Raw genomic sequence first — 13,241 nt, forward strand, 5'->3', positions numbered from 1 at the left:
TGGTGTCAACAAAAGTCAAATCTTAACTCAAATGACAATAATGCAAACAAACGAGGCGCTTTAACTTTTCATGTTTTATGACACGATGGGATGTAAACACGTGGACTGCACTTCTTAAGCACTAGTCTGACTCAGACAGTATAGTAAATATCAGCCAACAGACTAACCCAAATTAAGTGGTTTTATAGTTTTCATATTGTAGCCTTTGTCATTCTACTACATTGTCGTTAGGAATTTGATTGTCAGTTGTTCAGCCCTAAAGCACACCACTGATATTTCTGTCTTTTTAATGCAATCAATCACCCTGCCCCGCTTAAAAATGATTTGTTCTATTGTCCTTGACAAAAATCTAATGTACGTACGTACGTATGTATGTATGTATATGAGAGACAGAGGGAGATGGATAATTTCCAATTCTATGCTTAATACGCTTGAATGCTTACTCAAAAGAAGCATATCAAGCGACGTGCGTTTGTCTTATGTAGGATGGTGGGGCCAGAGCCGAGTGACACCCTATCTCACCGTGTGCATACATAGAATAGGCAGCTTCTTTGGCTCAGGCCAAACGGGGCAAAAAAAGATTCAAGTGACTCTGAAAGATTCCGAAGAAGGACGCAGCGCTCTTGAAACTGCTAAGATTGTCACGTCTTGTCCTCGGTTGTTTTGTTATGTGCGTATTGTCATCGTTTCTGTCCGTGTGCCTTTGTGTTCGCCCCTCCCCTCCTGTGTGCCCGTGATTAGTGTGATCATTCTCACCTACCTCTTGTTACCTGTTATGTATTTAAGTCCTGTCTGGTCTGCCCCTCACTCCCCGTCGGATCATTGTTGTCGCCATGTCCTGTTGTCGCCACGTCCTGTTGTCTTCTTGTCTTACGTCCCGGTGAGTCAGTCTAGTTGTTGTTTTGTTAAGTCATGTCAGTTTGCCGAGTCTGTTAGTTTGTTTTCTCCAATAAACCCTGGTCCAAGCTGCGTTTGGTCGCCCTGCTCCGTCCGATCCGTGACAAAGATCTCGGGACGTGACGAGCGCAGAACCATCAAACGTTTCCTTGCAAACAATCAACAATGTGGCAAGAAAGGTGTTAAGATGCAAGCAAAAGATTTGAAAAGCCTCAAAACATTAAGCCACAAGGAACCAATGATCCCGCAGTGCTAGCGGCAATCTTCAATCTACCTGGAGTGCCCCAGAAGTACCTGGTGTTTAGTGCTCAGAGACATGGCCAAGGTAATGGAAGGCTAACACACCTGATCTGGCACCATTGTGCGAGACAGCCACGTTGAAACATCAAGACTGGGCCAGGAACTATCCGATTTTCCAAAGATCTTGTGGAGAGCTGAGACAGGCTCTTGATGGACCAGCTGGACCCATGGCTGGATCGGAATAGGCCAAATATCTACACTAAAGGTGGAGGCGGGGCGAGCTACGAGTATGGGCTGCTGCTGCTGCTATTATTTCAGACGAGCTGAACTCGAGAAAAAAAAATCTAACAAAAATGGGCTGCTGCTATAATATCAGACGAGCTGAACCCGGGGAAAGAAAATCAAGACAAAAACGACGCGCCATGGCATGCATCAGGCCTTACACCTCTGTGCCTGGGAGGCTGTGGTTGCTGCCGCACAAAACCTTAACAGGCTGCATGGATGGAAGTGTGGTAGTATTAAAAAGGGTGGGGCTATAGAGGGCGCTTTAGTGTGGACATTTTTAAGAAATCCAAGAAATTGTCAAAAATATTCTAAGAGTGTTTCCCTGGTCTTTGTTGCACACAATACCTCGCGTCAAAATGGCGCTGAGGGCTTCTGAGAAACAACTTGGGCAGATTTCCACTGACGTTAACAGCCTAGGTACATTTATCATCCCAAGTTTCTAATTGAAGCTGTATTCAACAAATTTGGCCTTTATTCAAGTTATAAAGATTCAAACCATGAGCATGCATATCATTGGAAGAATCCTTTGGAAGCAAAGCAGCATCTGACCGATCAAACTGATGCACGAAAATGAGAAAAAGGAAAAAAGTTTGCAAATCCTGCGGCGGCGGGCGCATTCCAGGCTCTTGCTAACGGCTGCCCGTGATGCTGCAAAGCACCTTTGCCGCTTCTTTCAAGCTGGAGACCATCAAGAGCCGGCTGGCTCTCTGTTTTCGTGGAGTCATCATGTACATTGTATCATAACATCGAGACAGAAAAGAGCAGGGAGCACTGCAAAATTGTCGCAAATGCAATTGATTCGGTTTTCATTCTGTTTTTGTGTGTGTGTGTGTGTTATTTTCTTCTGTGAAATGCTGCTCGTCGTCGATGTTGAGTATCATCGTCTGGAGGGCAAAATCCTTTGGGAGGGGCTCGCTGAGGGTGGAGTGGGCTCGCTGAGGGTGGAGCGGGCTGCTTGCGGTGGAGTGCTCCGTCTCCTAGCCAGGGACGGACGTGGACAGCAGCAGCTGAGGAGAAGCAGAGGGCTTGAAGGGAGGTCAATTGGACGGACGGACGTTGACTCACCCGCTGGTCTTGCGGCGGGCGCTACACCATCCAGTAGAGCTGAGCCAGGACGGACATCACCAGCAGAGAAACGCTGTAGGACAGGGCACCCACACCTGATCTACCTTAATAAAGAGAAAGCGGTCAGCTGGGCGCATATCGAATATGAACTGTAGTGACACTTGCGACGGCTGAGAGTACTGACCTTTGCCGCCAACGCTCACAACATTGCTGTCACCGCTCACAACCTCGCTGTCAACATCGCCGTCCTTGAGTGTCAAGGCCGAGGAGGATATCTCAGCCCCGTCGAATTGTTTGGCCACGCAAACGTATTCGACCTTGACGGTTGGGTCGGGTTTGGTGACGATCATCACCGCTTTGCCCAGAATGTAGTTTCCCTGGCCGACCGGAGCGTCGTCCTTCTTCCACACGAGTTCTTTGACGTGTTCATTCTCGTTGATGGAGCAGTGCAAGGCCACTGAGTTACCAGTGTAACGTTTGACCTGGACGTCGGAGGTTGTCGTGGCTATTGGACAAAGGAAATGCGGCACATTCACTTTTTGCCCAAAGGTTGCGTGTGACGGCAACTAAATGTTGGACCTTATAAAAGGGGGCAGATCATCGTTTGGATTGCATACATTCCAAAAAGCTAACTTTCGATCATTACAAAAAAGAAATGTTTGACCTTTTAGAAGGGAGGCAGATCACATTTTGGATTGCATAAATTCCCAAAAGTTTGAATCATTACAACAAAGAAATGGTGGACCTTTTAAAAGGGGGGCAGCAGATCATCTTGTGGAGTGCCTAAATTCCCGAAAGCTAACTTTGACTCATTACAAAAAAGAAATGGTTGACCTTTTAAAAGGGGGCGGCAGATCCATCTTTTGGATTGCATAAATTCCAAAAAGCAAAGTCATTACATCAAAGAAATGGGTGACCTTTTAAAAGGGGGCAGATATTCTTTTGGATTGCATTTTACTCGAAAGTCCAAAAAGCTAACTTTGAATCATTACAGCAAAGAAATGGTTGACCTTTTAAAAGGGCGCAGATCATCTTCCGGATTGCATTTTACTCGAAATTCCAAAAAGCTGACTTTGAAGCATCACAGTGACAATCTCACACAGGGTGGAAAAAGGCAACTTTGAATCATTGATCAATACTATCATCATTCATAATCAAATCTCACAACAGCCCCCCTAGAACACTTTGGACTTTTTGCTCTCGAATCGGAGGTTGGCTGAGATGCCAAAAGAGGAAAGTGATAGGAGGGGAGACTGCGCTGTAATTTCAAACTCACCCACAATCTTGACAACGAACACCTTCTTCACCTGACAGTCAGCAAGGGTAGTCCCGTCGATGGCCACGTACGTCCCTTTGTCGGTGAGCTTCAGTAATCCGATCGTCGCCTTCTCCTCTTTAGTGTCAGAGGCCTCGAAGGTTGCCCAGTCAGCGGTGAGAGCTGATTCTTCCCCCTCCTTCTTCCAGATAATCTTGTTGACAGAGCCACTGCCGGTACTCAATTCGAGCTTTTGACCCGCATTGCAGGTGCATATGTTGTCCGCATCGCACGAGCAGGGCGTGGCTGCCAAAAGTAGAAAAGGTGAATTCCTCCCAGTCCGTCCCATACATCAAAGTACACCCTCAACAATGCTGGCTTAAGAAGAGCCATCCCAATCGGCGTTAAGAATTGGGGCGGCCCATGCACCATGCAAGTCGGGTGAGTTTGCCCAAACAGGGTTTTTTTTTTTCATTTGGTAACACAACACAAAGTTGAGTAACTTCCTGGGTCTGTCAGCACTTTTAAGAATGTACCCAAAAAACGAGTTTACTTTAGTGCTGACTTTGCAATGTCGATCGCGCATCTCAAAAGACAATTTCGACTGTTACCTTCAGCGACAGCATCAGCAGCAGCGAGGCACAAGAACTCGAGGAGCAGCACAAGTGAAAGCGTCATCTTGGGGTTCAGCATTGCAGACGATCTCTCTCCAAGCAGGCGCGGAGTCCGCAACAAGTCTTGGCGGCGGCAGGTAGGTAGGTAGGTAGGGCACAAGGCGGACGCAGTCAGGCAGCTGGCAGCGAGCAAGTGATGGCTGCTCCGCCCGCCGTACCCTGCAAGATCACGATCCGCACGTCACATACAGCAAACGTCAGCAAGCGGCTTTGACACGCAGGGGACACTTTGAGCCTTTTGCTTTCAAATTTTGCAAAGCGTGTGCGGAGGGGGCCCCCGGCCACCTGACGTGACGTTTGGCGTCCTCTTTGCATGACGCGGCGAGCGTCAGTGACACGCAGGCGGCTTCTTCCAGCAAATCCCGCAAACAGCGCCTTTTGGATGCGAGAGAACCCCGTTTCCAATCGTTTCTTTCAAACAGCGTTGCCTTCCTTTCTCTCCGTTATTTCTCCAAGAGCAAAAGTCTCGCAGGTCTCGCAGAGTTCAAATGCCCGCATGTTCCGATTCGTGCTGCGTCATCATTGACACGGCCGCCACTTTAAAGACAAAGGCGAACAACAAGCACGTATAGGTGACGAATCGTAGGCAAGCCCATTTTGGAAGTCAATGCAATTGTTTTCAACTCAAATGAAAGGCAACAACAAGGTTTTTGGCAACTGGTTATAGTGCAAAGGGCAACGGGTTTGACACCAAGTTGCGCAAGTGGCTTTTGATCATATAAACACATGCTTTTGTTCTTTTTTTTTTTTTTACTTTCAAATATTTCACGATACATTGAATGGGCTAAATAGCTCATTTTATTTGTTGTTTTTTTTCTCCTGTAATCCTGTAAATACTCTGGGATTTTTTGATTGCTCTCCAGTCTACAGGCCTGGGTTTGTCCACCTTCAACCTATGGAGGGATAGTTATATTGTGGTTGACAAATTCAATGACAAGGGCTCATTTAAAATATTTTAGAGCATAAGTACACAGTAATCAGGGCCGGACTGGGAGATTTTTTTCAGGCCAGGAATCAGTAACCAGGCCACCCTGGCCTTGCCCACACGTGCATGTTCACACCCACACTTAAATGCTTGGGCACAAGCAAAACGCATTTGTGCGCACACATGCACACAATCATTCTTTGGGGTTTTGTTGTGGGTGGTACCGTAAAAAAAACAATCAAAATCTCTAGAATGAGGACAAGCAAACTACGCCAAAGGTCTCTCTGATTCTGTCTTTCTGCCTGCCTGCCTGCCTGCCTGCCTGCCTGCCTGCCTGCCTGCCTGCCTGCCTGCCAGCCAGCCAGCCAGCCTGCCTGCCTGCCTGCCTGCCTGTCTGTCTGTCTGTCTGTCTGTGTCTTGAGTTGGTCTTTCCCTTGCACTGCTCCCTGTACTTGTCTTGGCAGTATACTCGGCATCTGCTGGGAGTGTCAGAACAACCAGCATCACCAAGGGCGACGAGACTCAATACAGGTTGGAGGTTGACCATCTGACCGCGTGGTGCAGGGACAACAACCTCCTGCTGAACGTCAACAAGACCAAGAAGATTGTTGTTGACTTCCGGAAGGGTCACACCCAACACTTGCCGCTGACCATCGACGGTGCTGCGGTGGGGAGAGTGAGCAGCACCAAATTCCTGGGGGTGCACATCAGTGAGGATCTCTCCTGGGCCGCATCACTGGCAAAGAAAGCTCAGCGCCGCCTGTACTTCCTGCGGAAACTCAGGCGAGCAAGTCCTCCTCCAGCCGTCATGACTACATTCTACCGTGGCACCATTGAGAGCGTCTTCTCCAGTTGTATCCCTTTTTGGGGTGGTAGCTGCACTGAAGACAACATGAAGGCCCTGCAGCGCATAGTGAACACGGCTGGTAAGATTATTGGTGCTTCACTCCCCTCCCTGAAGGACATTTACACCTTCGTCTCACCCACAAGGCGACCGCGATTGTGAGTGATGTGAGTCACTCCGCTCACTCTTTGTTTGATCTTCTGCCCTCTGGGAAGAGGTACAGAAGCCTGCACCCCCTCACCACCAGACTCACCAACAGCTTCATACTCCAGGCTGTTAGGATCCTGAACTCTCTCCCCCCCCTTCTGCGTAGCGTCCTGTACTTTTGCGCTATATTCTGACTGTCTGCTGTATGCGCACTTGCTCCATTTTTGCTCCTCTTATTTATTATGTTATTTGTTTATTTATTATTTATTCATCACTCTTATTTATTCATTGTTTGTGCCTTCTTGTTTTTATTTTTCTGGTGTTGTTTACTTCTATGTATATTGCGTGCGTACTATGTCTCGTCACCGTGGGATAGTGGGAACGTTGTTTAGATTTCTTTGTGTGTCTTGGCGTGTGAAGAAATTGACAATAAAGCAGACTTTGACTTTTTGACCTTCAGTAAAATACACCATAGAATCAAAAATAAATAAATAAATAAATGAATACCTGACACAATGATCTATTGACAGCTCTAATGAACATCTGCTGACAGTGTCTGACACATTTGAGTTGCAAATATGAAAAAAACATCTGAGAAAAATCTGAAAGAAGAAACACATTACAGAGCATTAGAAACATTTTGTTTCATCCGTAACATCTGGAGACACCAGAGCTTTATAAACTTCAACATTGTCGGAAAAAATAACAGCTTGTTCTTAGAAAAAGATTCCCTCACAGCGGGGATACAACGTTCAACTTTGTAGAATTTCACTTGTCTCTGTGGGGATGTACTGTATGGTCTGACAGACATGCAACATAGTATATGGCAATAATGTCCAAAGTCCGGCCCGCGGGCCAAATCCGGCCCCCGATCAGATTTCATATGGCCCGCAGCTTCGGTCTTATAATGTATTATTTATGGACCGCCTGCACTGTCAAACTGAATATATATATAAAAAAAAAAAGAAACTCCAACCTGTAATTCCTCCAATTTTTGGCAGCACCACCCCTTCGCCGCTCATTTCTGCCATGGCGACTGCAAAGAAAACGAGGACAGTTGACATTGAGGAACGTCGCTTTCAAGAGAAATGGGAATTACATGACTTCTTCGCTGAAAATCAAGGCAATTGTGTTCGTCTCATTTCTAAAGAAACGGTTGCCTTGTTTAAGGATTTCAACCTACACTAGTAGACTCAACATGCTGACACATAGGACAAGCTAACAGGGAGTAACCGCGCTGATAAAGTGAAGCAGCTCCAAGCTGAAATGGCATCACAACAGCGATTCTTCACGCGGGGTTGTGAGTCCAAATTAAACCCAAATTAAATATTACTTCATGTTAAATATTACGAAGTGGCCATGTTAATACTGTTGATGTTATAAACCTGTAGACAAACTATTACTTTCTGAAAGATATTGTAAATGACAAGAGCAAAACTCCCTTGTTTTAAGTTTTAATAATAACAGACAAATTTGCATGACTTATAACTCCTGTTTAAAATGTTCACGGAGCAAAAATAATTTTAAACTCATGTAAATGTAAGGCATTTCAAACAGCTTGTTCAATGTTATCTGACTCTTCAGATATGAACGAAAGGCAGAATTTGTGTTTTTAGAGTTGTTCACATCTGCCTGAATGGCTTATATTTGGTTATTTTGCCCTTTGATAAATAAAGACAATTGTGACAATGAAATTTTTTTTTAACTGTGTGTATTTGCATGAAATTTTGGTAGTTAAAAAATGTCTGAAAAAACTATTGGCCCACGGGCCCCTTCACTTTATTAAATCTGTCCCTCCTTGCAAAAAGTTTGGACACCATTCTCAGCCTGCGCTCCTACCGTGTTATCGATATGATTTTTTCAAATGTATTACCGTGTTTTTCCATGCATCATGCGCCCCCGTGCATAATACGCACCCTAAAAATGGCATGTCGATGCTGGGAAAAAGCCTGTACCCATGTATAATACGCACCCACATTTTGACTCTCACTTAAGTCCGTAAACGTAAAATTATTTCAGAAAAAAGATCATCTTTGGGAACAACCGGATGTTATTCTGCCGGTCAGTATCACTGCGCATGCGCTAGCAAACTCGATAGCGAAGAAATGTTTCGGATTTGTGTAGGGCACATTGTGACAGCAAACGAGCAGGTGATCGAGCAAGCGTCTGATACGAGAGCATTGCGTTCGTACGGAGCGTGTTTGAAGTGAACAGCAGAGAAGAAAGGAACAAGGCAAAGTGTTGTGAAATAAAATATTACCTGTAATACGCATTTAGGGAGAGAACTGAGCTCTCGCTCTTTATATCGCTGACGTGTCTTGCGCATCCGTTCTGCGCATCTGTAATGGCGGCCTCCGTATGATATCCGGTTTGCAATGGAGATTAAAAAACAAACAATATTTGACAATAACACACCATCAAGGATTGCACCATCGCGTCAAACGATGTGTCGTCCATTATGAATTTTACTAAGTGTGTTGGGCAGGATGGCTGAATGCGATGCGCGATTGACAACAAACAAGAAGAAAGGTGTGATTTCAAGTTTTATTTCAAGGGAGATTTTCTTCCAAAATTGTTGTACCCATGCAAGTCAAGTCCCGAGTCTTTAACTTCTCAAGTTTTTTTGAATTTTTTGTCAAGTCAACAAACTCGAGTCCAAGTCACAGTAACTCGAGTCCCCATCTCTCGAGTCACCACAGTTTTGTCTGTTTTGACAAGCACGCCTGCCGCTTGATTCTCGTTTGCCTGACCCTGTGTGTTATGAGATGGCCGTATCATTGGTCACTTTAGCAAGTGCTGCCTCAGTGGAGTGGTTCGCTCTAAAACCAGACTGAAACTATTCGACTGTAATCAATAAGCTGCTGCACGACCACTGTTTTGAGAATCTTTGCTATGAATGGGAGATTCGAAACCCAGCTATAATTACAGAGACAACGCTCTGAACGCCGCCGCCGGTCCTGCGCAACTGCTCCTTCGGGCCTGCTCTGCTCTTCGCTCTGTCAGGTTGCTTTCCATGGCCAGCCGGCATGTCCTCCCACGGCCAGCTATAGAAACAAGGCGGCCTTCCAGTCAGCCGTGGGTCACCATTAATCCACACATCCAGCTCGGACGGCACACTCAGCCCACACATCCAGCTCGGACGGCACACTCAGCCATCTATCCACTTCCCCTGTCCCATTGGTTCTTAACCGGGCTTCGATCGAACCCTAGGGGTTCGGTGAGTCGAACGCACCTGATTTATCCTGTAAATTCATGACGACGCATGTCTGAACCCGTCTCGCGACACGAATTTGCAGGTATATCATTTGTGAGCTCATGCAGTGTGTTGTGTTAACCCCCCCCCCCCCACACACACACACAAAGAGGGCTTGGTTGAATGCGCCAATGTAACTGGTGGGCCAACAAGGTTACCACAGCCCTATCCCTTCAATACTTTGCTCTGCCCAGTTTGTCACATGTGCTGTGGATCTCGACACTACGTTTTCTCCAAGACAATGTCATTTGAGTTGTACTTGGATATTGCGCGTAGGAACATATGATTCTGAGAAAACATCGAGGGCAGGAGTTGCACTCATCTTTACTGCCAAGTTGCATCTATAACCCAAATGGAAGCTGTATAACAAATTTGGCCTTTATTCAAGTTATAATAAAGATTCAAACCATGAGCATGCATATAACTGGGAGAATCCTTTGGAAGCAAGGCAGCATCTGACCACACGTAATGCGACGAAAACTACTATCAAACTGATGCATGGAAAATGAGGAAAAAGAACGTTTGCAAATCCTGCGGCGGCGGCGCATTCCAGGCTCCTGCCTGTGATGCTGCAAAGCAACTTTGCCGCTTCCTTCAAGCTGAAGACCATCAAGACCCAGCTGGCTCGCTGTTTTCCAAGAGTCATCTTGCACGTTGACACCGCCGTATCATAACATCGAGACCGACAGGAGCAAGCAGCGCTACAAAAAAAAGCGCTTTAAATACAATTGATTCGGTTTCCATTCTCTTGCATTTTTTGTGTGTGTGTGTGTGTGTGTGTGTGTGTGTGTGTGTGTGTGTGTGTGTGTGTGTGTGTGTGTGTGTGTGTAGTTTTTTAAATTTTTTTATTTCTTCTGTTCTCGGCAGAATGCTCCGTCTCCTGGTCTTTGTGTGGGTCACAAAGATAAAGCGTCTTTTCAAATATGGACTGTGGTGACCCTTTAGGGCAGTGCTTCTCAAATAGTATATACCTGGGGGGGCGCGTGTGACCCTGGGGAACAGGCTTTTTTTTTGGCAGTACTAGAATAAAGTGTAATTGCGCATTTCCACAGCAGGGGGCAGTGGCGCTCTCATTGTTACTTCTGTGACGTTTGCGACAGTGCAACATTTTACGACTTACAAGACAAGTTAGGATAGTCACGGTGGGGGGGGGGGGGCGCGAATAGTTTTCTTCTTGCTAGGGGGGGGCGTAACAGAAAATAATTGAGAAGCACTGCTTTAGGGGGCGCCGCCTGCTGGGGGACAAAGAATACTCACCCCTGCTGCTCACTAGACCCTGAGTGGGAAGCTCACGGATTTCTTCTCAACGCCGTCGAATGATTTGCCAACGCAAGAGTAGTCACCGTTGTCGGATGCGCTGGCGTCAATGATGATCAGCATTGCGTTGTTCATTTTCAATTTGCGCTTGGCTGAAGGACCGATGGCCTCCCCGTCCTTCTTCCACTCGAATGTTTTGAATTTCTTCCAGTCCTGATTTCCAACGAGGCAGTGGAGAGCCACCGTGTTTCCAGTGTAACGCTTGACCGTGACACTGGTGACCCGATCTGTTGGGGAAAAAAAAGAAATGCGGCACTTCCACTTTTTGCCCAAAGGTCGTGTGTGACGACAACAAAATGTTTGACCTGTTTTTTTAGAAGGGGGGCAGATCACATTTTGGATTGCATAAATTCCAAAAAGTTTGAATCATTACAACAAAGAAATGGTGGACCTTTTAAAAGGGGGGCAGCAGATCATCTTGTGGAGTGCCTAAATTCCCAAAAGCTAACTTTGACTCCTTACAACAAAGAAATGGTTGACCTTTTAAAAGGGGGCGGCAGATCCATCTTTTGGATTGCATAAATTCCAAAAAGCAAAATCATTACATCAAAGAAATGGGTGACCTTTTAAAAGGGGGCAGATATTCTTTTGGATTGCATTTTACTCGAAAGTCCAAAAAGCTAACTTTGAATCATTACAGCAAAGAAATGGTTGACCTTTTAAAAGGGCGCAGATCATCTTCCGGATTGCATTTTACTCGAAATTCCAAAAAGCTGACTTTGAAGCATCACAGTGACAATCTCACACAGGGTGGAAAAAGGCAACTTTGAATCATGGATCAATACTATCATCATTCATAATCAAATCTCACAACAGCCCCCCTAGAACACTTTGGACTTTTAGCTCTCGAATCGGAGGTTGGCTGAGATGCCAAAAGAGGAAAGTGATAGGAGGGGAGACTGCGCTGTAATTTCAAACTCACCCACAATCTTGACAACGAACACCTTTTTCACCTTACAGTCAGCAAAGTCCCCCTCGATGGCCACGTACGTCCCTTTGTCGGTGAGCTTCAGTGATCCGATCGTCGCCTTCTGCTTTGTGTTAGCGGGATCGAAGGTTGCCCAGTCGTCGTTGAGAGTTTTTCCTTCCTTCTTCCAGGTGATCGCGCCGCTACTGCCGCTATTCAATTCGAGCTTTTGACCCGCATTGCAGGTGCATATGTTGTCCGCATCGCACGAGCAGGGCGTGGCTGCCAAAAGTAGAAAAGGTGAATTCCTCCCAGTCCGTCCCATACATCAAAGTACACCCTCAACAATGCTGGCTTAAGAAGAGCCATCCCAATCGGCGTTAAGAATTGGAGCGGCCCATGCACCATGCAAGTCGGGTGAGTTTGCCCAAACAGTTTTTTTTTTTTCATTTGGTAACACAAAACAAAGTTGAGTAACTTCCTGGGTCTGTCAGCACTTTTAAGGGTGTACCCAAAAAACGAGTTTACTTTAGTGCCGACTTTGTAATGTCGATCGCGCATCTCAAAAGACAATTTCGACTGTTACCTTCAGCGACAGCATCAGCAGCAGCGAGGCACAAGAACTCGAGGAGCAGCACAAGTGCAAGCTGCATCTTGGGGTTCAGCATTGCAGACGATCTCTCTCCAAGCAGGCGCGGAGTCCGCAACAAGTCTTGGCGGCGGCAGGTAGGTAGGTAGGTAGGGCACAAGGCGGACGCAGTCAGGCAGCTGGCAGCGAGCAAGTGATGGCTGCTCCGCCCGCCGTACCCTGCAAGATCACGATCCGCACGTCACATACAGCAAACGTCAGCAAGCGGCTTTGACACGCAGGGGACACTTTGAGCCTTTTGCTTTCAAATTTTGCAAAGCGTGTGCGGAGGGGGCCCCCGGCCACCTGACGTGACGTTTGGCGTCCTCTTTGCATGACGCGGCGAGCGTCAGTGACACGCAGGCGGCTTCTTCCAGCAAATCCCGCAAACAGCGCCTTTTGGATGCGAGAGAACCCAGTTTCCAATCGTTTCTTTCAAACAGCGTTGCCTTCCTTTCTCTCTGTTATTTCTCCAAGAGCAAAAGTCTCGCAGGTCTCGCAGAGTTCAAATGCCCGCATGTTCCGATTCGTGCTGCGTCATCATTGACACGGCCGCCACTTTAAAGACAAAGGCGAACAACAAGCACGTATAGGTGACGAATCGTAGGCAAGCCCATTTTGGAAGTCAATGCGATTGTTTTCAACTCAAATGAAAGGCAACAACAAGGTTTCTCAGGGTGCCACGACTGGCTCCTTTTTGGCAACTGGTTATAGTGCAAAGGGCAACGGGTTTGACACCAAGTTGCGCAAGTGACTTTTGATCATATAAACACATTCTGTTCTTCAGGCAAAATAATCGGTATA

General features: G+C 46.5%; 1 protein-coding gene and 1 long non-coding RNA gene across 5 annotated transcripts; one reads left to right on the forward strand and one right to left on the reverse strand.

The window, feature by feature from the left end:
• Positions 1 to 59: 59 nt before the first annotated feature.
• On the reverse strand, positions 60 to 13,161 carry LOC133154250 (uncharacterized). Of its 4 annotated transcripts, XM_061278931.1 has the most exons (6): positions 12,744 to 13,161; positions 12,396 to 12,617; positions 11,825 to 12,091; positions 2,672 to 2,992; positions 2,488 to 2,591; positions 60 to 2,429 (listed from the first exon to the last, which is right to left on the reverse strand). In XM_061278931.1, exons 2-5 carry the CDS (start codon positions 12,475 to 12,477, stop codon positions 2,509 to 2,511), a joined length of 753 nt encoding a protein of 250 aa, XP_061134915.1. In that variant the 5' UTR covers positions 12,478 to 12,617; positions 12,744 to 13,161; the 3' UTR covers positions 60 to 2,429; positions 2,488 to 2,508. The 4 variants fall into 4 exon arrangements, 3 of the variants coding, with proteins under 3 accessions (XP_061134915.1, XP_061134835.1, XP_061135038.1); XR_009714463.1 differs by lacking the exons at positions 11,825 to 12,091; positions 12,396 to 12,617; positions 12,744 to 13,161 and adding exons at positions 3,764 to 4,048; positions 4,354 to 4,489 and having other exon boundaries at positions 2,488 to 2,587; XM_061278851.1 differs by lacking the exons at positions 11,825 to 12,091; positions 12,396 to 12,617; positions 12,744 to 13,161 and adding exons at positions 3,764 to 4,048; positions 4,354 to 4,489.
• Positions 4,032 to 7,301, forward strand: LOC133154468 (uncharacterized). The gene is made up of 2 exons (XR_009714474.1): positions 4,032 to 4,183; positions 4,360 to 7,301. It is a non-coding gene; the product is annotated as an uncharacterized LOC133154468 (long non-coding RNA).
• Positions 13,162 to 13,241: the final 80 nt, after the last annotated feature.

The sequence above is a fragment of the Syngnathus typhle genome, linkage group LG1, assembly GCF_033458585.1.
Source record: "Syngnathus typhle isolate RoL2023-S1 ecotype Sweden linkage group LG1, RoL_Styp_1.0, whole genome shotgun sequence".
Lineage (NCBI taxonomy): Eukaryota > Metazoa > Chordata > Actinopteri > Syngnathiformes > Syngnathidae > Syngnathus > Syngnathus typhle.

Excerpts from the sequence above, each read along its gene's own strand:
- LOC133154250 (XM_061278851.1), bottom strand. The coding sequence starts at position 4,435 with ATGCTGAACCCCAAGATGACGCTTTCACTTGTGCTGCTCCTCGAGTTC. Across the intron at positions 4,049-4,353 it reads TGCTGATGCTGTCGCTGAAG|CCACGCCCTGCTCGTGCGAT; the intron begins GTAACAGTCGAA and ends TACTTTTGGCAG. Across the intron at positions 2,592-2,671 it reads TGTGAGCGTTGGCGGCAAAG|GTAGATCAGGTGTGGGTGCC; the intron begins GTCAGTACTCTC and ends CTCTTTATTAAG.